This window comes from Pipra filicauda, unplaced genomic scaffold (assembly GCF_003945595.2).
Source record: "Pipra filicauda isolate LSUMZ 115617 unplaced genomic scaffold, ASM394559v2 scaffold25_size4600443_pilon, whole genome shotgun sequence".
Classification (NCBI taxonomy): domain Eukaryota; kingdom Metazoa; phylum Chordata; class Aves; order Passeriformes; family Pipridae; genus Pipra; species Pipra filicauda.
The window spans coordinates 1,701,774-1,725,284 of NW_024104376.1; the positions used below are offsets into that span (position 1 = coordinate 1,701,774).

A 23,511-nucleotide genomic window follows, 5' to 3' on the forward strand; every position below is an offset into this window, starting at 1 on the left:
TATGTTAAAGAAAGCTGCAACTTCTGTAAGGTTCCACCAGGAATCAGATGTCAGCACAAAGGAAACGTTTGTGCAAGTTTTCAAATCTCTTGAAAGAAAACTGTAAGCCAGGGTAGGTGTAGACAGCCCATTACTGAAAGCTTTCATAAATACTGAAAACATCTCACAATGAAGTAAAAATACTTACTGAACAATCTATTTTCACTGGATCAACATCAGCCAGACTTGCTCCAATTTTCATGCGATCCTTATGAGCTCCCTTTAAATCACCTTTTCGAAAGTTGCCAGGAAGAGACCTGATTTGAATTTAAGAGAAAGTTGCTTTCTAAGTTATGATGCAGATTTTTGATTTTCTAATGATAGTAAGTGAATGCAGACAGTCTTATAAATGAGCATAAACTTCCTGAATAGTTAAATATTTGTTTGATCTGTTTTACATTTAATGGCCATGAGTAAATAAATAAAAATGGTCACTCCAGACATTAAACTCAGTTAATTATTTTAATAGCTCTTAGCACTTACAAATATCCATGCCAATCAACAAAACACATATAGGAGTACAAGCTTAGAACAAGTTACTCTGTTACATGTAGACCATGGACTGACACTGCTTTGTGTGATGGAAGAAACCACCTCCCCCAAGCACACTATTACCTTTCAAATTCTTTTAGCTTCTATACCTTATTAGTTACAGCCCAAGACAATACTCGTTTCAGTGGGGATTAACATTACAAAGGCTGCCTGGCACTGCTGGTCCTTCCCAAGGCCTATGGAATGTGTGTGCCAGAAGACACACATCTGAAAGATGTCAGGCTGAAAACTCATTTGTTAGAGTGTTACTAAAATAGTTTTTCTAGAGCATTTGTTAAGTAACAAAACCTCCATCATTTTCTCTATTTATAGCATTCTCTGTTATGATGGTTTTCTTTCTGAATCAACTACTGTAAAGCACAGGAGCAGTAGAATTTTACACTAGGAACTTACATCAAAGTGTTCCTACATCCATTCTCACCTAGAAATCAAATTGCTTATCAAAATCAATTGTGTAAATCCAGCTGCAGAGAGTCCAGTTACAGTTGGCAGCACCAACAGACAGGACTGCCAGAAATTACAAAGCATGCAAGATGAAGATGGCCACGCTTCACAGTTAGGCAGATGTAAAGTCCTCCCAAGTAGACTCCTCCCTCCCCTATTATCCAGTTTCATTAACCTTCTTAAATTTCTGTTCTTCCGCTGCCTCTCAAAATCCTCTTCATCATCAGACGAGGAAGAGGAATCACTGCTGGGGACTGTGTGTCTCCGTCTGCAAACATTCAAACAAAGATGTGAAAAAATCAAAATACAGAGTAAGTAATATCAAAATTTAAAGTGAGATCTATAAAGTTTCCAGATCATTGTACTCCTTATGAATCTGATTTCAAAGTACATTACGTGATTTTCCTTGTGACAGCAAAATTTGATTTTCTTAGCAAAGAAATTTCTTAACCAAGTTACTCCTTTTGTCCATTTACTCCCTCTCACACAGATTATAGAGTTGCACTTAACATTATGTATCCACCCTGTGAAACATCAACCTTTTTAACTCATTCCAAAGAGAAACTAGAATCTGTATTCAGGTGATTAAAAAAAAAGAAATCATCACATCATTAAAACAGTCTCCCTCTCCAACAAAATTGTCTTTGGTTTTAAAAAAATAATTTGTATCCTTCAAGATTAAATAGTCTATGATTTTTAGAGGGAGATTTTGGCTTCAATTCCAGAACAAACAAATTTCAGTTACACAATCTCAGCCACAACCTTCATCATCGCCTTTTAAGTGACCAGAAAAAGCTGCATTTTCAAATAAAATCTAATGGTTAATAAAAAGGATGGGCTCCCCTCAATATTTGTTTTCTTTATACCCTCAGACTACCACAGCAATAACCATACTGTTAATCTCTAATTACCACCAGTCCAAAAACCCTTGAAAGCTTTATTCAGTCATGTGACTGACAGCACTATTGAGAAAGAAGAGCTACCACTAACCATACACACACCTTAAGTTAGTTCCTTTGCATGTATCTCTCTGTCTGACAGGTGAAGCCCGGTCCGAAAAATACATCTTACGTTGTCCTGGTTCTATTGAAAGAAAAGAATTTAGAATAATGTTACAAACAAGTTTAAGAGAAAGCAGCATAGTGAAAGAGGCAGAGAAGGGGATGTGTATCACCCATCTCTAAGTTCAGAAGAAGTTTCAAGGGTGAAGGGATGGGGATTTTTTTTTTTAATCAATGCACAATAAAAGTGAAAAAACGCACACCTGATATTAAGGAGAACTGAAAACCCACAACAGTAAGATCATCAAGTCTGTTCAATTACTATTCTTTCAAGGATACATAGATAATATTTTTACTGAAAAACAGTAATAAGGATGCCAAATGGCAAAGAAATAGAATGTGCAGAGGATACATGCATTTAATAAAATTCACTTGCAGGTAAGGAAAGACATTTAAATAGTGCTGAGTGTGTGCATGTGCATTTTCCTTCTTAAAAAAACCCACAACGCTCCCACTTCCATGCAAGACCTTAGTTCTTAAGAGAAGCTGTGCCTATAACCTACTTTGCAATGGTGCTTGATACCGCTCAACAGTTTTCCTCTGCCGAAAGGAGTAACGCTTCCGAGTGTCTCCACCATCATCTTCTTTTGCTTCACTTTCTTCTGATGAACCAACTGTACATCAACAAAACATGAGAGCGTAAGTATTGTTGAGAATGGTATTAAATTCAAAGTGCACTAGGCAACATATATTCCCATGTGTCCACAACCTTTTATCTCGTGTTTTGGAAAAACACTGATTTTTTTTTTCCTCGGAATACCTGTTCAGAGCTCACAACACTACAGTCCTAGAGTCTGTGACCATGGCTTGTAATGTCAATAGCAGCACAGATTTTTTTAATAGATGAAAATTACCCAGTAGTTTGCCCAACCTCAATTGTTTAAGACAAGGCTTTTGGCTAGAGCATAGTCAGGAAAATTTTAAAACAGAACTAGCCTACAATGCTACCTTGATTATCAGCTATTTCTTCATCAGTCCTTTCCATATCGAGGCTTTCCTAATTAAAAGAAACAAAGACCAGTCACAAATATGCAGAAAACCTTTGGGCATATTTGGTGCCTGTATAGTATCATTATCAAGGCACTCCATATACACAAAAGACTTAATTATTGTATGGCAGGAGAGAAGTGGAACATCATTCTGGCATCCAGGATGAATAACAAGGATTTCTGCTCTAAAATAGGAATTCAGATGCAAACAAAAACTTATGAAAGCAGACTATGAAGATGCTTAAGAACAAAGTGACTGCCATTCAAAAGAACACTGGACTAACTTAATTTAATAAAGCAAAATTAAGACAGAGGAAATATGATGGTTATCTTTTTAACAGTAGTTCTTCTCAGGATAGAGGACTAGTTGAGCTCACAGGCAAGACTGGCACAACAACACACAGGTAAAGCAGGTATCAGTGAATTCAGGTTTTAGTAAGATTTGAAGTGAAAATCCAAGCCCTGAAACAGCTGTTTGTAAACAGTGTCCATTCAAAAATCATAAGACAATTCAGAAAGTGTAGCATAAGACATCTGTTGCAATCTTTCACTGCTATTTCTTGTCTTCCGAAGTTATTTCTTCCACCCTTACAGCATAGTTGTGGCATGACCGTAACAGTAAGATGTTAAATTGTATCATTACAGAGCAAACCCAAATGTTATTTTAGACAACACTATGCTTTGGATGAAGGTTTTTTCTGCTAAAGTAAAACTACAACTAAATAATTTCCCTATGTGAAATACCCTACTTATACAAAAACAGCAAAATAAATTAGTATGTACTTCTTCTGTATCGTGGAACACCTCCAGGTCTCCCATCCTTCGCCGTTTACGCATCTTCTCCATGTCATCCATTTTTTGCAAGACTGCTTCTGCAGTACTAAGATACAAAGTTGTCATATAAGAGCAAAAATAGGCAAGTACAAAAAAAAAAAAACATTTAAAACAGCACACAATCATCATGACATTTTAATATAGTATGCACAAAGCAAGAGTCACTGACCCTTAGACAAGTTTTTCAACAATACTTAAAAATTAGGTCAAATGTTTACTTTTTTAAAGAATTAAGAACAAATGTTTGAGGATTTGCAAACATACACTGCTTGGTTTTATTTTCCCCTCTTGCTGAACACAGAAAAAAACCCCCAACTGTTTCAGTAGGGAAAAAAGGAATTCTGCAGATAGTAAGATCGCAGATATTACGGCAGATTTCATAGCATTTAAGTTGCTCTGCATGATAATGTTAAGTCACTTGTGGTTCACAGCCTTCTTCAACAACAGGTTGCATGCTCATCTCTAAATTGCAATTTAAGTTTTGCATTGATTTTACATAACTGTATATGCTAGAGAAAACACACTACTGCTGTTATACTTCACAAACCTTACAAGGAAAACAATGTCAGTTTGGGCTTCACAGAGAGAATTACACCACAGACAGATAGGCAGAAACACCAGGATTGCTTCACTTTGCCTGTATCCAAACTTCCTTAGCATCTTAAGCTAAATCTACAGTAAGTCACAACAGAAGCTAATTGTTTTGGTTCACAGGAAAACACATAAACCCACCCAACCAATACATACCAGACCAGGTTGCTCAAAGCCCCATACAATCTGGCCTTGAACACTTGCAGGGATGGGGCATCCATAACTTCTCTCGGCAACTTGTTCCAGTGCCTCACCACCCTCCCTGTAAACAATTTCTTCCTAAAATCTAATCACTAGGATGTAACATATACATAGTGGTATGCAGGGAAGTCTCAGTCTAATCACTGAATGCATTTAGCTCTTGCTGCCAGGATCAACAATACCTTTTTCTCTTGTTAAAAAGAGGAAGTCCCTAGCTAGTATTTTGCCACAGGACAAGGAGTTGCTAATATAGGCTCGCTGTAGTAGCTTTGCAAGATGATGAGAAAAAACTACTTACTTTGTTACAAGTTTGTCAAACAAAACAGACTGATTTGTAGAGGTGTAACGGCTTTGCTGGAGTCTGCAGCTCCGGCGGACCTCCAAATCCCCATTTTCTTCGTGGACGTGTTCTGCAGCTTTTGCATCAGCTCTGGTCTTCAGTGTTCTGGTCACTAAAATGCAATAATACATAAAATTTTCTAGGAAGGAAAATATGTCAGTCCCTTTATTTTACTCTTGCTCTAGCAAAATGTAAAAACCCCTGCCTTTAACTGATTTTTGCCTTTACATACTGAATTAAAAGTTACTGTTGTGATCACAGCATTCAACTTAGAAGTCCTTATGCTTAAACTACTTCTTTAAAAGTGTGATTTGTGTAGCAGCTTTTTCATAGACTGGGAAGCTAATATGATGAAAACAAACACCTAGCTTTTGTTCCATGCAGAAGGCAAATTTATTCCAGTTACTTCTCTCTGGAAAAGTGAAACCAACGAATACCTACCTCTAAAGTGTTTTCACTCCATTCATGTAAAATTGTATCTGATAGTTTTTTCTAAAAATTGCTTATGTGGAAGTCTCTAAAGAGGCATGTTTTTAGTACACTATTTAAGCATGCATCTCTTCCATTTTCTGTGTTGTGACACAAAAGGCATAGAAGATGAGAAATGCCTCAAGATAAACTCCCAGATACAAAAGAACTCAAAATGCTTGCTTGCTTTAAAAGAGACCTGCCCAGTATTTACCAGACAGCATCCTTTGCCACAGGTTTGCTTATCATTAAAACATCATTGCACTATCATTAAAACAGTTAAGAGGTCAATGAGAGAGTGATAGATGTATCACCATGTTAGTTTAAACACAGGTGGGTTTGATCTCATCATCACCAACTACAAAACTAACTTTGAGCTCAGTAAATAATATTTTATATTGCACAAGTAGAACTTGAGTTACTACACACTAAGTGCATTTTGGGTCCCTTCCCGTGTTCAGCCTGTAGTTGGCAGGATGCTGTCAAGACCTAAAGGATTTTTCCAGCTGCCACCAAGTGGCCTCATGGCACTAAGTCCACTTGTGTACTCAGCAGGGCAATTCAGCTCCAAGATAAAGTGCTCAGCTTCAGGGACACCTTCCCCACACCCGTGGGTTTGTACATCTTATGACAGAATTACTTCTAACTCACCTGTATTACAATACTGCAACTCTTTCCTACTTACAAGACCGATTTACACTTAACCTGTGTTCTACAGACTCCAGAAAACCCATGTCACAAAACAAAACTGACCCAAGGAACAGATTCTTTAATGCCTAAGAATTCAGGAATTCACATTGCATTCTCCCCAAGCCTGAAAGGAATTAATAACATCTCCTCCTATTTGTACCTACCTCTTTTGATAGAACTCAGTGGAAATTGTTATCTTTGAGATATCTATTCTCATAGCTTCAGTTGATTTTGGCTGATGAGTTCAGAAGTTTTTGGGGCCAAGTTAAATGGACAGTGACCAAATGTAATCCTTCTCAGAAAACAGACTAAAAAGGAATCCTAAGGAGTTATCACTACTTACCTTCTTTATAGTCTTCTTTTTTTGCGCCTGATTTCGGCTTTGCCAGCTGCCTACATTAAGAAAGAGGGCAGAGAAAAGGAGAACAGAATTGTTGTATTACAAGTATTGTATGGCAGTATTATATTGCATTGCATTGTACAGCCTCCCCTCAACACTGGGGAACTTCTCCAGGTTTATAATCTGGTGCTACACGTCATGCAAAGAAAAGCCTGTGGACCCCAGGGAGGATTCAGATCCCGAGTCTGCTGCGTAGCATATGCACACAGTTCTCTAAGGACAGACATTTCCTAACTTGCTTGTCTGGATGTCTCAATAGGGCAAGTAATATCTCAGTAACCAAAGGGGAGGAGAAACCTCAAAGGACATTGAGATACAATGCTTTTTATACAAGCTGAAAACTTTAACTAAGAAGAGTGATTCCAGTTCTAAGACACTGGCACTAACATACTCATATTCCCCTGCAGATTTTTAGCTGTAGATTTACCTTGAGAAGACTCACTGTGCATGCTTTCACTTTTCCTTTTCACTGTATAAATTGAACAGAGATTAAACACCCAGAAATACAATACCTGGAGAAGTGTCGGTTGACATTTTCACTTAATATTTCCATACTTTTGTCAAAGCTGGAGTCTGAACAGGGCGGCATATTTTTTCTCATTGATCTTAAACAGTGTCCATTGAAACATTCAACATTGCCAGAGGAAAAATCCTAGGAAAAGAAGGAAGAATGTGTTTATCTGAACCACACATATTGGGCAAGCTTAGTCTGTTACACTCCTGACTCAAGAGTGATGTGATGACTGTAGGTAAGCCTCGAACCACTTCTCCACCAAGAAGTAGCTCTCAGGAAGAAAAACGCCCACCAGATTTCAAAGAAAAAAATCCCAAAATCTTTGATTTCAAATTTGGTACAGTGACCACAGTAAACAAAAGCTCACCTGTAACATGCAATTTTTCCACCCCTTTAGGAAGGGCCAAAAATTATACCGTAAAAGAAGGAGGGGTTTGGATCCAAAAAACCCCCAAAGCAATAGAGAGTGAAGAAGCCTCTCTGCTTGTGTTGGATCGGCTGATGGACTGTGTTTCTCCTCTTCCCTGAAGGGATGCCTTTAGGTGACCTTTCTGCCTCCCAACTGTTTTGGAGCAGACCCGGGAATACTCATTTAGATAGACAAATACATTGCTAATAGATCTGTCACTACTCCTTCTGTAGCAGCACATATAAACGCTCTGTAGTTGTTGCATTTACCACCAGCAATTCAGAATCTGCTTTCCTGTTGCTTCAGTGAACTGCGCTATTCACGAACCTGGATCGCGTAAGTTCTTACCGAACTTGGCCAGGCTGATAGTGCCGAATTGGCTACAGTCAGAAATTAGGCCCAGCTGCACCCAGCCCCTCTGATCTCTGAGGACCAGCTGGAATGCAAGGGGTTAGTTTTCTGCCAAATTTCTCTATCTTTAATGCAACAGAAAAATGGCTTGTCCTGGGAGAGTTTTTTTCCTGTCTCTGTTCCATTTATAATGGCATTCAGAGGGACATAAAAAGAATTGCTTCAGAAGGATGACATTTATCCACAGAAAAGCAAAGGGAACTGAATATATGCTTCTTCATGGTTGTTGGTCTTGTTTGCATTGGTGTTTCTGCAAGGAAGATGATACTATTGACTTTTACTATGTGAGGAAAGCTCTGATGACCACAGAGGGGGCTTGTTCTGTTTACAACCCAAAGTTTCGTTACAAATACGCCAAACTAAATCTCACGCTGAAAAGGGAAGAAAACTGACCAGATTCTTCTAGTTCTTCACACTAATATTACCAAGAGGTAATTCCATTACTTGTTGATGGAGAGGACAGAAGAGTGAGGAAGGACTATAGGGGGATTACAAGATGTCAGGAGGTTATGCAGGGAGAAAATTACATGGGCCAAAGCCCAAGTAGAATTTATTCTGGTTACTGCTTTAACAGACAACACAAAACATTTTTACAAATACATCAGCAACAAAAGAAAGGTTAAGGAGAATCTCCATCCTTCACTTGATGCACAGGCAAACATATGACAAAGGATGAGGAAAAGGCAGAGGTACTATGACTCAGCCTTTAGCAGTAAGACCAGCAGTCCTCACAGTACCACCCCTTCCATGAAAAATTTCTTCCTGATGTCCAGCTGGAACCTCCCCTGCTGTATCTGGAGGCTGTATCCTCTTGTCCTGTTGCTAGTTGCCTGGGAGAAGAGGCCAACCTTCTTCAACCTCCTTTCAGGTGATAAGGTCTCCCTGGAGCCTCCTTTTCTCCAGGCTAAACAACCCCAGCCCCCTCAGGTGCTCCTTATATGACTTACTTTCTAGGCCCTTCACCAGCTCCGTTGCCCTTCCCTGGACGCATTCCAGCACCTCAATTGCCTTTCTTGTTGTGAAGGGCCAGAACTGGACACAGTATGTGAGGTGAGGCCTCACCAGTGCTGATTAAAGGGGGACAATAACTGCCCTGGTCCTGCTGGCCACACCATTTTCTATACAGGCCAGGATGCCCAGACAAAAAGGGAACTCCCGGAGCACAGTGCCCTCAAATACAGGTCACCTGACAAGAAGCTTGGTCAGCTTGGGGAATTACACCAGCGTTATAGACCTGGAGATACACAGTTTCCAAAGGGGCAGCAGCCACTTTGGATCTCACTGGGAAACTCACTCATGAAACTTAATGAGATTGGAAACTTGGAAGATGAACACAGCAGATGTTGGTTTACCTTACACTTTCTCCTGTATGCTCCTTACTGTCTATGGATGCAATGAGGTGTATAACTAAAGATAAACCACATGATGACTGCAGAAAAAAAACTGCAAAAGCTGCCACCAGCAAGTCCTCACATGTCAATGAGACAGGAAATAGGCATTAGGGCTTGAACATGCAGCCAGCACCAGCATCACGACCTCTGTCAGCTGGGGCACTTCTACATTATCTCTACAATTAAAACCTCCAGCAGAGCACAGCATCCTATAAATGAGGTAATGACTCAATACCTCAAAGCGTGGAAAAGGTCTACAAAAAGGGAAAAAAGGAAAAAAACCCACCAAACCAATGAACAACCTTACACCTTTTTTCATAACAATGATTCTGCTTTGGTTTCAGGGATAAGTTTACATTTAGCTTCCTCATTCCTGTTCTCCACACTGAGAACACCTGCCAGCTGTGCTATCTGCTTAACGCTGCATAACCTTCCCCTCAGTGCAAAGGGCAGCTGAAGGCAGCCCCTGACAACCACTTCCAGTGGAGACTGCAAAAACAAAGCAGTGATATTTAAGCAAATTGCATGACTCTTTGCAAAGGGAGAAAAAAACCCCACCACCCCAAGGATTTTTTCCTTCTTAGTTCAGTAATCTTGAAAATAATGGGAAAAAAATAAAAAAAAAATTAAAATTAATCCATACAACTGAAACTCCTGAAAGACTTTTGCTGGAAGGAAACAGAGTCCGCAAGAAGCATCACTCCAAAGCAGGGCTCCCCTCAAGAGCAGATCACTTCCAAGTTGCATCTGATCTGCTTTTATTTGTCACAGAAATGCAGGACAGCCTGCAGAGAAGAGCCTGACTTGGAAAGAGCGGAGAAGAGTTTTAGCTTTTGAAGGCTATGTTAAAAACAGTCAACTTCTGAACATCTCAAAATGAGATGATTCAGTTATTAAAGTCGCAGCAGAGAGGCAGAGCACAGGTTTGTGTTCTCAGGGACCGGCTCTCAGGCCGCTGCCAAGGCCGGTGCCGAGTCCCCCCCAGCCGCAGGGCGGCCGGAACAGGAGCGGCCCGGCTGCTCCTCCACACGCACCCGGCCGCGGGCACTTAGTCCAAACACTCCTTTTTCTCCTTTTGTCCCTCCGCGGGACCCTGCTCCCCGCCGCTTTCCCAGCTCCTCCCAACACCTCCCGGCCGCCCCCCCAGGCCCACAGTCCAGCGCTGCCCGGCCCTGGCTGCCCCGCCCCGGCACTCACGGCCTCCGCGGCTCTCCTGGATCCCGCGGCCTTGGCGGACCCGGAGCGCGTCCAGACGCCGCGGCTGCTGAGCGCGGGGCCCTCCAGGGAGATGAAGTCGGAGCTGGAGTCCAGCAGGTCGAAGGGGGGCCGGCGGCAGCGGCTGTCGCGAGAGGCCACGCGGGCCGGGCGGGCGACGCTGCTCCGCAGGACCACCATGGTGGTGGGGGGAGGACGGACACGGGACAGGACGGACCAGACTCGGCCCGGCCCAGCCGCTGCGCTGCGCTCCCCCAGAGCCCTCCCGATCCCTCCTTCCCGCTCCGCTCTCCCTCCGGCCGGTACTGCCGGCGCGCGCGGCGGAAGGACACGCGGCGCACAGCGGCTCCTGCTCGCGCGTTTGGCGCCCAAAAACTCGTATCGCTGCGCCCGCCGAGCGCGGGGCGGGGCTCGCGCGGCGGCTCCGCCTCGTCCCGCCCCGCCTGAGGGGTCCCCGCGGCCGCCGCCGGTCCCGGGGAGCGCCTGAGCCGCGCCGCGATGGCGGCGGGTCCCTCAGGGGCGGCGTAGAGGCTGCCCCCACCGGGCCCAACGCTTCCTGCTCGCACGGGCCATGGCGCGGCCCGCGGCCGCCTACGAGGCGGCGGTGCCGGCCCGCCCCGCCTGCACCTACACCAGCTGCTACTGGTAAGGGGGACGGGGACGGGGACGGGTGCCTCCCGCACCCTGGGGAGGCGCTGGGGCGGCTGGAGCCGCCGGCGGGAGTGGCGCGGCTGCCGGCTGGTCTCATAGCTCTCAGCTATGCTCTCAGCTCGCTTCTTTACACCAGAAATAAAGTTGGAAGAAAAAAAAATTTTTTGTGTGTTTTGCAGCGAAGAAAATGTTTGGAAGCTTTGTGACTACATCAGGAGTCAGGATCGGTACCCTTTAGAAGAGTTTTATGCTGTTTTCATATCCAATGACAGGAGGATGGTGAGTCAGTGGGATGTGATCAGTCAGCTATGGAGAGGCTCGGGCCTTCAGAGTGCAGCCCCAGAGTAGGTGAGACGTGGCCCCAGCGATTTCAGCCACAGCCCAGTGTAGGTGAGTGAGCCTTTAGCCCAACCTCTAAGTGAAACACAGTCCAAACCCATGTTATAGCTCACTTTCGCTCAGAGGTGTGCCAACCGCACCACGTGAGATATTTTAATTATGCACTGCATTAAGGACAGCGGGAAAGAGGCGTGGTGTCCCTGTGAGCTGTGGGGTAATTCTTCCCTGTAATCTGTCAGTTTAGGAGAATGGTTATCTTTGTAGAATCACAGAGCCATTAATAACCATAAGGTTGGAGAAGACCTCTAAGATCAAGTCCAACTGTTAACCCAGCACCACTGCATTCACCATGAAACCATATCCACAAGAGCTCCCTCCACATGTCTTTTGGACACTTGGAATCACAATGGTGATTCCACCACTTCTCTGGACAGCCTATTGTAATGGGGCCCAGAACAGTATCTCCAACTTCATGCTCCTGAGAGAGAAACTAGAGAAAATCTGACTGCAGCACAGATGTAAAATGAGGAAGTTGATAGGTTAGCAAAGAACTAACTAATTTACCTGAAATTAATCTGTATTAGTCTGAAAGATTTTATTTACTTCAGATTCACCTGTAACTTTCAGATTCCCCTCTGGAAGCAGAAATCTGGACATGGAGATGAGCCTGTTGTCTGGGTAAGGCATTCATTTCTCTCTCAGTAATTTTGAGTGCATGCCTCTGTAGTTGATAGCTGCAGGATCAGACACGGGCATCTTGTGAGAAATTGTTCCGTCTGAACATAAAGGAACACTTTTTTGCTGTGAGGGTGATGGAGCACTGGAGCAGGTTGCCCAGGGAGGTTGGGGAGTCTCCATCCTTGGAGATATTTCGAAGCTGTCCGGATGCAGTCCTGGGCAGCTGCCTCTAGGTGTGCCTGCTGGAGCAACAGTTTGGACCAGATGACCTCCTGAAGTCCCTTCCAACCTCCAGCATTGTATAGTTTTGTATTAATTTTTATTATTCTTTTACAAAAGATTTATAGATAGCTTAAATCTGGCACTCCTTTGTACCAGCCATCATAAATTAACAGCAAGACAGTCAGTAAAATCTACAGGTGACAAACCTTACTATTGCTAAGAATACAGATTAGTGAAAATTATTATCTGGGTATCAAGACTGCCAGCTTTGTAGAATTATAAATAGATGACTGTACTTGTAAGAAGTAGATGGATGAAAATATTTATGTAGGCTTGCTAGATGACAGAAAAATATAAGCAATCTATGTATTCAGTGTCAGCAATTAAACTAACCCATAAATGGTGGCTTTGGAGTGTCATTTGATCAATTAATGTAATTCAGTAATTGCTGCTACAGAATTCCTTGGTATCATTACAGAGTCCTTTCAGTTATCTGGCACAGAAAAAACTATTTCTTATGGCAATTTCTGTTTCTGAAATTCTATGAAATAATCTGCAAACTTCTGAAGTTCTCTGATTTCTGAATCATTTGTTCTCTCCCAAAATGTTGGTCTCTTTGCAGCACAAAAAAAGGTTTAGTTTAAAAAGCGATCCAAGTGTTACAGAGATGACCTAAAATGGAATAGGAGAGTCAGGAAAGGCCATGGCAGAATGTGGATTCCTCATAAAACTTCATGGATTGAAAGCTGTTTTAACTTTGTTTCTGTGGATTGTAGAATATGTAAAGCTTGTAGGTACTTTTTCTTATACATTTTAAGAGATTATTCTAAATACTGTTGGATACAGTTGTAAATTTTGGTTTGGTGAAATATCTTTCCCAAAGCCTTTTCATTCAAATCCTTTTGTGGTTTTAATATTGAAAGCGTCAAAAGACAGTGCTCTAAACCCTTGTTGTGAGTGGATTCAATGTAAACTTCAGTAAGCTGTTAACAGCTGCCTTCAGTTTAATTTTGGAAAACATCAGTGAACATACCTGACTTCTGACATAAGTAACTGCAGTGTCCCCAAACCTCCACCACACCTGTGTTTCTTACAAGTTAAGGAATAAAACTGCACCTCATAACCCAAGTGTCAAGACAAAATAGTTGCCTTGAAAAAGTGTGCTATAGTACCCCTGTGTTTTTTCCCTGCTTCAAGAGCTGCTACAGGAATTTGTCTTAATCCTGTGGTCCTCTTGATCTGAGCTATTTGCTGGTTTTTCAGGTGCTTCTGGCACTGAACAGTCGGCACTCAAATTCACAGACCATGTTACTGCAACAGGTACAAAATCTCTTATTAGAAGAGATCACTAGAAAATTTTAATGTTAAGCTATCATCATATCTTACTGTGAGCTTTTGTTTAGGACTGGGTCTAAGACAAAAATCCTTATTGCATTCAACTTCTGTGTTTTGGTATGGAACACGAAAGAGATTTGCTGTCTCAGGAGTAGTGTACTCTGTAGTTTAGCTGTCTTAAATCAAAGGAGACTGCAAAGGAATGGGGCAAATACCAAGGTGTCTGGAAAAGCATGATGGGCAAGAAGGTGTTAGGAAAGCTCTCTCTTGGTGCCAGAAATGTTACAGGCTTAATATTCAAGGACAGAAAGCAGGCTTTAAAAAATGAATCTGAACTTCTGCTTTTAGGGAACATTTTTTTTTTCACTCCTTTTGCCAGTTTCTCATTAATTGCTGTTTGACTAATGGCAATTACCCTTCTTCCTAGGACTACCATGTTATTCTACTTCATGCTCCCAGCGGGGAGCAGAACTTCATTTATGATCTTGACACAGTGTTGCCGTTTCCGTGTCCCTTTGATGTGTACAGCATGGAGGCCTTTAGGCTGGATGACAGCCTTCGTCCAGAATTTCACAGGTGATGACATAAAATATAAAGACTATGAATGGTATTTTGTGAACTCGAAGTTCTCTTTGGGTATGTGTAGTGACAGAGGGTTTTTTGCTTACTCCAGTAAAATAAAGGCACTGTGTTATTTTTCTAAAGCTCTTTACCTTAGTCATCAAAAGCCCTTTTTCCTACTGTAGTTTCTTGTTAACTGCTTAGCACAATATTACTGATTTGTGTATTTAATGAAATTAATGCTCCTTAATGAGAGGAAAGCACTCTTGTTCTGAGTGACTAAAGCATTATCGTATACACGCATCTTTTGATATAATTTTGCATTTTTATTTAGAAAAATCAGAATGGTTCGAGCAGATTTGTACTTGAAGACATTTGCTTCAGACAGATCTCATATGAAGGATGCAAATGGGAAATGGCAGAAACCTCCCCCTCCATACCCTTGCATTGAAACTGCAGGTAAGCTCCCAGGACTCCTTATTTCTGCTTACAGTGTCAATAACATAGTCCAGGGTGCACACCAGAAATAAATATACTTCTATAACATTTGTCCAGCTAGCTGGAAAAAATTAGGGCTTAAAAGCATTTGACTCTCCCTTTTCTGGACATGTAGTCTAACATGCCTTCTGGCATTTACCATTATCAAACATTAATTAGTAATCTTCATAAGCTGAGCAGAGAGTGAGAGGTAAGTAATACTGTTCTCTCATTACAGCAGGAGACTAAATCAAAGAGGCCAAATAACTTGCTTAGGGGTCACACAGCGAATTTTTAACACACTGATTATACCACACTGCAGCATTCTGGCAGAGCAGACTATGCTGGCAGGAAGAAGTTTTCAGGCTCTGCTCAGCATGATGGCTTTGCCTGGATGAGATGTTTGAGATTTCTGTTCCAGGTGAATGGACCTGAGGATTGCTTTAAGGCACACTGGCAAGTTGGCAAGTTTTTCCCTAAGCCTCTTTTGGGTGGTAGTCTAGCTAATAGCCTCTGGGCCAGGCAGAGAGAGAGGTAAAGATCTATTGCCATCTATTCTATAGAGCTGCTTAAACCATTCTTATCACACAGCACTTCAGCTTATTCTAATCATGTGTTTGGCAAGCTGACTAACATTTGCCGTGTGTTTGTTCTCTCATTTTCTTCCAAGGAAAGCATGGCGAAGTTTTGTTTTGAAAGAGTTTTGATGTTACTCCTCTGCACGTTTGGTTTTGTTGCTTTTTTAATAATGCAGTACTGCTATGTGTTTCTGTTAGAGAAGGCAGGGTCAAAAAACATGTTTTGTGTTTAGGTCCGAGTGTATTGTAGTTTTCAGTTGCTGAGAAGTTAACTCCCAGTCTTTGCTTTGGCTTCTAGGAAAGCTTGATGTTTCACACGAGAGTAGAAATGAATTGTGAGTGAGCAGGAACACAGTCTTCATTATGAAACTTCACGTGTTTTCTTGACAATCCAGGTTATGAAATGCCTTAAATTCTAGGTCTTGGTTGTTATCTGCAGTAGAGTTTTATGCAAAGGTAGTGTAGGGAGTGTAGAATGCCTGAACTACAGTGGATGGTTCACTGTTAGCTGAAGCCTCCTAGGGGCTGAGAACTTTTTGCCTGTGGAAACGTTGTTGTGATAAGTGAGAGATAATGAAAGTGTGAGAAATATAGGTGAAGACAGGCCAAGAAAGTGAAAAGGTTCTACTGAAATCGAAAGTAAAAACCATTTACTTGTGGATAGTAAGTTACAGAATGACTCAAACAGTTGCAGATGTGTACATGTACCTGTAGCTTGAGTGAATGACTCCATAGCTACAAACCCTGTAACTCTTCCCCTTTCCTCTCTTGTTTGGCTGAGCTTTATCTCACTGAGGAGCAGCAGCCACAGGTCTCAGCCAACCTCCAGATTGTGATGCTGGTAGATAGTGAAAGATACATAGCTCTTCCTTTCTCTTATGTGTGAGTTCTGTGCTCTATATCTTACCATGCTGAAGGAAACATCCATAGGTCATCCAGTCCAACACCTAATTAAAACAGATTCGTCAGGGCTCTGTCCAGTGTAGTCTTGAACACCTTCAGGAATGGCGATTCCATCACCCTTCTGGACAGTCTGTTCCAATATTTGATGACTGTCGTGGTAAATAAAAAATAAATAAAAATTCCTAGTACGTAATCTGAATTTCCCATGTTCCAACTTGCTTTTTTAACTTCTTATCCTCTTGCCAGGCTCCTCCAGGAAAGCTCTGGCTCCATCTTCTTTGTGTCCTCTGATCAGGTAGATGTAGGCAGCAGTAGCGTTTCCCCTTTGTCTTCTCTTTTTAAGACTGAACAGACCCAGTTCTCTCAACCTCTCCTTGAATATAATGTTGTCCTGCCCCAAAAAACTTGATGTTCTTCTTTTGGGCTCACTCCAATATGTCCATGTTTTGGGTTTTTTTGTACTGAGGAGCTCCAAATGTACACAGTGTTCCAGCTCTGTGCTCATAGGCTCTGGTCTCCTGGTCAGGTGGCTGAAAGAAACCTGTTACCCTGCACCCCTGAAGGTGGAAGGTCATTCGCTAGGGAATTTCAAGGCCTGAGTCAGAACAGGGATAGATTGTCTCATGTCTAGAATGTCTAGTTCAAGTTGTCTTTCACTTAGTACCAGTTCCTCCAGCTTTATTTTTTGTCTTCCCTTTGTATTCACTGGGGATACCTTATTATGATGTGTGCTTCAATGTGCACAGTGCTGTAAGTCTGCGAGGAGTCTGGGTTTAACTGTAATGTCTCAGCACAGTTTTATCAGGCATAAAAGTGCCTTATTTTTAACTTGGTGGAGAAGTGGGTGGTAGACCTTTTGTTATCATAGAAGAGCCTGGGGTATTAATATTCATGTCCATGCCAAATTCCATTGCAGATAACTGTTTTCTCCCTGCCGTTTCACTTAGATAGAGTACTCTGCTTTCCATGTTGCTTTGTGTTTGCATAAGATTAAATTGCTTACATATTTCATGTTAGAGGTGACTGCAGTTTAATGGCTGACAGAATTGACCCAATATTGTTTAAATACCAATTTATTTCTGAGGCACATTTATATCAGTGTGGTTTGTTTTGGTTTGGTTTTTTTTTGCTTTCATTTAAAGTAGCCAAATTCCTAAACTCTTGCAAAGTTGTAAGCTTTTTAAATTACTTCTGTTTCCTAATGTCTTCTTTGTGATTTGTGGCATTTGACCCTGGCTGGTTGCCAGGTACTCACCAAAGCTTCTCAATCACTCTCCTCGTCAGCTGGACAAGGGAGAGAAAATATAGTGAAAGGCTCATGAGTTGAGATAAGGATGGGGAGAGATCACTCAGTCACTCGCTGATACTGTCACAGGCAAAACAGACTGAACTTGGAAAAATTAGTAGAATTTATTACCAATCAAAATCAGAACACAATAATGAGAAGTAAAACAGATCCTAAAAACACCTTTCCCCCCCACCGCTCCCTCCTTCCTGGGGTTAATCTTATTCCCAGTTTTCTACCTTCTCCCTCCCCCCTCAGTGCAGGGAGATGGGAAATGGAGGTTACAGTCAGTTCATCACATGTTGTTTCTGCCACTTCTTCAGGAAGAGGAGTCCTTCCCTGCTCCAGTGTGTAGCCTCTCTCTCAGGAGACAGTCCTCCACGACCTTCTCCAATGTGAGTCCATCCCACGGGCTGCAGTTCGTCACAAACTGCTCCTGTGGGGGTTCCTTTCTGCAGGTTCTTCAGGAACAGGCCATTCCAGTGTGGGGCCACCGTGGGGTCACAAGTCCTGCCAGCAAACCTGCTCCAGCATGGACTCCTCTCTCCATGGGTCTGCAGGTCCCTGCCAGGAGTTTGCTCCAGCACGGGCTTCCCACTGGGTCACAGCCTTCTTTCAGGCATCCACCTGCTCCAGCATGAGGCTCTTCCAGGGACTGCAGGGGCACAGCTACTTTACCATGGTCTTCACCACGGGCTGCAGGGGAATCTCTGCTCCAGTGCCTGGAGGACCACCTCCCCCTCCTTCTTCAATGAACTTGGTGTCTGCAGAGTTGTTTCTCTCACAGATTCTCGCTCTGGTCTTCTCTGACCGCAATTACATCTGTGGAAGAGCTTTTTTTTTTTCTATCTTAAATTATCCCAGAGGCGTTACTCCCTCAGCGTTGGGCAGCAGTGGGTCCATCCTGGAGCTGGCTGGCACTGGCTCTGTAGCACATGGGGCAAGCTTCTGGCAACTTCTCAGAGAAGCTACCCCTGCTGCCCCTCCTGCTACCAAAACCTTTGTAGTTGAATTGAGGAATCTCTGTCAGTGACCAATTAATCATTTTTTCCCTACTACTAACTCAAAGGGAATAAATCTTAAAACTGTATTTGTTCTGCTCATGAGGTTGCGAAATTTTTTTTTAAAAACGTTTCTTAAAACACAAACAACCGCAGTGCAACCAATTAAACAACAGAAGAAACCCTCCCTCCAACTCCCTCAAGCTCTTCAGTATCTCCTCAGAACTCACATGCTAAGCATTAGCCTTTTGGAACTGGCTCTGCTCTAGCCATTTCCCAGAGTTAGGCTTCTCTTTATTATGGCATTGCTCTAGCCTCTGTTCTGCTCTCCTGCCATGTGTGCCAGGAGAAACTGGCTAACCTAACTGGGTGCTTGGTGCTTTCTCACCCTGCCCTGTCCTCAAAGCAGCTCTGCTGCAATAAACATACCTGAGCTGCAGCAGATTCCCCTGGTTCCACCTGGTTGCCAGTGACCTCCTGTTGAAAGAAAACAGAGTATTTTGTTCAAATACTGAAAATTAAGAAAACACGATTTGGTGCACAGATTCAGTATTCCAGGGCTGGTGAGCCCAGCCTCCGGTTTTCTTTTAAGTCTTCCTTCCACAAATTAATGAGGTCTGATTCTGCTTAGTTTATGAGTCGTGATGAGATCAGCCCTCCTTACTGCAAGCCTGTGTAAAATACAGCCTGCACAGCACATTTCAAAATTACTCAGAACAGATGGTCGTGCAGCTTACAGACAACTGTTAGCAGCAGCTCTAACACTGAAAAGCATTGGTTTGAATTTCAGTTCTCCCAAGGTGTTTGGTAGCACACTCACAGGATTGATTTATAAAGACTTTTTGTTCTTTTTATTATTATTAAAATCCCTGGTAGTCAATAATTATAGGGTTTTACTTGGGTTGGGTTTTTTTTTTGTTTTGAAGAGCATGAGTAGGACAGCTGAGAAATTCTGGCAGCACTGTGTATTACACATCTGTGTAACAGGAAAGCTGCTAGACAAGAGACCAGGCAGATGTCTGCAGTTGCTTTCTGTATCTCCTCTTTGAGAGGTGGTGATAGGATCCTAGTGAAAGTGAGAAGGAAAGCACTGATACTGGTAAAAGTAGCTCCTCTGCGCTTAATGGGAACCTTCTGCTCCTCTCATTTGAGAATAAAACTCCAATCTGTTAAATTAGGTCCTTACTTCCTAAGCTTTTGTGGAAGTAATGAATCAAGTTGGATAGAGACAATTAAGATACATCTAAGGATAGAAGTATTTAATTTCCCAGAGTGACTTATTGAAATTAGTGTGAAAGATAATTTAAAGTGATGAGCTGTGTTTTACACTGAGATCAACCAGGATGGTTTGCACAGTCAGATATATCTCAGCTGTGGGGACAACACCCTCCAGCTGAGTGTGGGAAGAGTCTGTCTGACTTATCTCCCTGCTCAGACAAGGGAAGGGGATCTGCAGAGAACTGTAGACACCTACACAAGTCTGTGAAGAGCCCAACTTTCTATTTTAGGTGCCCCCAAGGTTAGGCATGAGCAGAACTGATCTTGGAGGCTTTGTTCCAGACTTCCTCACTTCCAGCAGCCCTTCGGCAGCTGTCGTTACGCTGAGTTAGTCCAAGGTCTGTGAGCCAAGCTGAGGCTTGGCTGAAACGTTGCTTTCTAACTACTGTTGGCAGAAGCCACAAGTATCATGGCTAACAATGCCGTAAGATAGTGCATGGCCTTTTATTTCGTCCTTGCTCCGGGTAAAAGTGTCAGACTTGATTTAAACAAAAATAAAATTATTTAGGAATCCCAGAATTCACCAGATAGGTCTCTTTGATGGAGTGTGTGTGTAACTAAATGTGTTTGGTCAAAGAGAAAGATGAGCTCTGAGCATGCACAAATGCAAGCTAGTGTAATAGCTACAGCGCCTGAGGAGGACTGCAACTGTAATATAAATGTTAAAAAAAATAATTGCGCTGCTCTTGATCTTGCAAAAATGTTGTATAATATGTGCTCCTTGCTTTTGTGGAGAAATCCTCTTGGTTTGTCAGCCGTAGCATCCAGATGTCTCTTTTGTAAATTCTGATGTTCATCACTCTTCATCTACTTGGGGAAGAGGACTTTGTGGTGTTTTTGTGCATTTTTGCCGAGCTGTTTTCTGAACCTGTAAGGTCTAACACAACATGCACGGCCTTCAGATAGAGCCCATGAGAAAGGAGCGGCATAGAGGGACTGTTATTACACGAATAAAACGGGAGAGGTCTCACTGAGTTTTTCTCTATGGATATTTCCCGTGCTGCTCCAGTGCCATCTACCGACTGGTTCTTAGGCCATTGTGCTTCACGGGAATGGATTTGTTTACTTTGGTAAAACAATATTTCCTTTCATTAAACTTCTCTGATGGACTGTGTTATGCTCTGCCAGAATCCTTCTGAATTTAAGAGGATATTTCACTTCTTACAGGCATTGTGACAGCAACTTCCAAGTTGCTAACAGCAGCTGTGTTTGTAACTACTGGAACAATCCCCTTTGGACTGCTTTACCATTCACAGAACAGTTCTATGAAATTATTCTACTATGCTCAGTGCACATAAAGCAGAGAATTATTCATTTATTTAAAGTATATGAAGAATTACATTAGCTTAAAAACATCTGTGAGGAAAAGTCAAGTTTGGAACTGGAAAACAGACTTACCAGTCTAACGGCAAGCAAGAGCTGTTATCCACTGCTAATTGTGCTTGAGCTGTGACAGCAAATTGCTAAGCTTGTGCTATTTTAAATTCCCACACAGGCAGAAATTGTCCATGTTCTGCCAGACTTATTTCAGCAGTAGGACAACGTTTGGCTGGACATAAGGATTTTCCATATACAAAGTTCAAACAGGTTAACAATAAAAGATTTAGGGGCCAGACCTCAGAAGGGGTGAGAGTTGAGATTAGGCAAATCACAAAGCTGTGCTGTAGTGTAGATGTGGTACAAACAGAGGCTGGATTATGGCTGGGGCTCCTGTGGGATTCCCAGGTCTGGGATTCCTGAACATCATCTTCCCTTCCTTCTTTATGCTGTCCATAATGGTAAGCCTAATTACACAAGCTTTTTGCAGCTGAAGCAAATTCCGTCCTTTGGATTTTATAATCTATTCATTAGAGCCTCCTCTTGTTTGGTTCTTAATCCTTAAATGCACACATCCATGTTAAAATAAATACTTAATGCAGTGGAAAAGCTGTTAACAGTAAATCTGTAAAGCTGTAACAGTGGCTTTACCACTCTGTTCCTTAAACTCATTCTCTTCCAGTTTTCTTTTAATGGGCATTTAAAAAGATTATTTGCACACATCATCAGTGAAAGCATAAAACAACAAGCCCTCAGATGTTTGTAGTTAGAGCTGAACCTCTGACCAGCCTGGTTCTGAGTCAGCAAAGCTTATACCAGGCCACCTTTAGAAAAAGGATGTATAAGGCACCTAAACCCAAAACTTCACACCAGCACTTTACAATGTGCTCTCTGGGTTCCACGAATGGGACAGAATGGTTTCTACCTCTCCTGCAGGGGACAAAGCAGATTAAAGTCTTGTCAAAGAGCAGTCATGGTTATTTTTTTCTTGAAATCATAGCAGTTAAACTTTTCCCTCTCTGACTTCTTTTTTCGTTCAGGATTCACAAAAAATAAATTTAAGTATTTGCCCCCAGCCTAGGTTTGTGCCTTTCTTTGCCTGAGCATCCCTCTAGGCCATGGGCTATGTTAGATCAGACATTTCCTCCCCTCTGCATACTCTGGCCCTGCAGTGGGCTGGTGTACAGCAAGGACAAAGTTTAGGGCTGAAGGGAAAGCAAATACTGTAATCTGGGAGTAACAAATTGTAGGTTTGAGAAGGGGCTTGTCAATTCTAAGAGACAATAAGCAAATTCAAGTTCTGACTGGTGTTGTGATCCAGTTCCTCTGTGGTCAGTGCAAAACTTGACTCCGTTGACTTTAGTTCAGAATTTAGAAGAGGGAATAGTATCTCCCCTGATTTTGAGTGAATGCAGGAAGACTATGAGCACCTGTTGCATTGCAGTTCCCTGTGTTGGTGGTTATTTGCACTCCAGTTTTGTGACACTACTTGACCCTTCTAGGCTGCTAATGTAGGGAAAAATCTTACCCTTTCCTACATATACTGGTTTCTAATGACCATTCTAATGACCATCCATCTAATGAGGATGCTTACTGATCTGGTAATGTGATTATTGCCATGGGCAGAAAGAGGAATCAGGGCAAAAGCAACATTTCAGAGACTGGAAATAGAAGGTTTTGTAACATCATACAATTTGCAGAATATCCTTCCAGAGTGGACTGAACTATCAAAGAGGGTTTGGGGCATTTTCTTGATAGATGTATACCTGTGCTACAGAACCTGCACCAGGAACTTAAATATTTCCCTTTTCTGGTCCTTTTTTAGACTCCAAAATGAACTTGGATGATTTCATCAGTATGAATCCCAATGTGGGATGGGGCTCAGTGTTCCCCCTTCCGGACTTTGTGCATCGATTTGGCAGACAGACTGATTACAGCTACTCCTTGGAAGAACAGTGAAGTGAACAAGGAAGTTCTCCCTGCTTCTGTTTTGCGTGGATGTGTTTTGTTTTGCTGCTCTTACATGGTGTTTATGGTTTACATTTCTGTACATGGAATAAGTACTTGGAAAAATAGAATACCCAGTCAGAAATATCATGAACCGAATAAAAACTTTTATTTTGATTATGTAAGAATGAACTTGGTTTTTAATGTCAAATCAAAGGCAGACATCCCACCATAAGCATATTGCTTTTCCAGCTAGTGTGCCCAAATTGAGAAGAGCTGTAAGAAAAGCTTTTGGAAAAACATGTGCATAAAATACTGAACACTGTAGCTCAAATTGCTGCACGTTGTCCCATTTTAGAAGTGTGATAAAATGTGTTTTCTTCGTGTTAT

At 42.2% G+C, this 23,511-nt stretch overlaps 2 protein-coding genes across 2 annotated transcripts in view; one reads left to right on the top strand and one right to left on the bottom strand.

The window, feature by feature from the left end:
* ATAD2 (ATPase family AAA domain containing 2) overlaps positions 1-10,810 on the bottom strand; it is a 30,344-nt gene extending 19,534 nt beyond the window's left edge. The window contains exons 1-10 of the mRNA XM_027726972.2: positions 10,532-10,810; positions 7,122-7,261; positions 6,553-6,602; positions 5,010-5,163; positions 3,869-3,965; positions 3,045-3,093; positions 2,600-2,710; positions 2,037-2,118; positions 1,211-1,303; positions 188-296 (exon numbers count right to left, since the gene is read on the bottom strand). Coding sequence (XP_027582773.1) covers positions 188-296; positions 1,211-1,303; positions 2,037-2,118; positions 2,600-2,710; positions 3,045-3,093; positions 3,869-3,965; positions 5,010-5,163; positions 6,553-6,602; positions 7,122-7,261; positions 10,532-10,729 — 1,083 coding nt within the window. The 5' untranslated portion in view covers positions 10,730-10,810. The remainder of the gene's footprint in view (positions 1-187; positions 297-1,210; positions 1,304-2,036; positions 2,119-2,599; positions 2,711-3,044; positions 3,094-3,868; positions 3,966-5,009; positions 5,164-6,552; positions 6,603-7,121; positions 7,262-10,531) is intronic.
* A 163-nt stretch (positions 10,811-10,973) lies between these two features.
* NTAQ1 (N-terminal glutamine amidase 1) lies at positions 10,974-23,306 on the top strand. The gene is made up of 6 exons (XM_027726973.2): positions 10,974-11,194; positions 11,380-11,479; positions 12,167-12,217; positions 14,202-14,350; positions 14,670-14,794; positions 23,000-23,306. The coding sequence occupies exons 1-6, from the start codon at positions 11,121-11,123 to the stop codon at positions 23,131-23,133; spliced, it is 633 nt and encodes a 210-aa protein (XP_027582774.1). The 5' UTR covers positions 10,974-11,120; the 3' UTR covers positions 23,134-23,306.
* The last annotated feature ends 205 nt before the right edge of the window (positions 23,307-23,511 follow it).

Bases quoted from the DNA above. Each gene is read 5' to 3' on its own strand.
- NTAQ1 (XM_027726973.2), top strand. From the start codon at position 11,121: ATGGCGCGGCCCGCGGCCGCCTACGAGGCGGCGGTGCCGGCCCGCCCC. The intron at 11,195-11,379 runs GTAAGGGGGACG...TGTGTTTTGCAG, and splicing joins ACCTACACCAGCTGCTACTG to CGAAGAAAATGTTTGGAAGC. The intron at 14,351-14,669 runs GTGATGACATAA...ATTTTTATTTAG, and splicing joins CTTCGTCCAGAATTTCACAG to AAAAATCAGAATGGTTCGAG.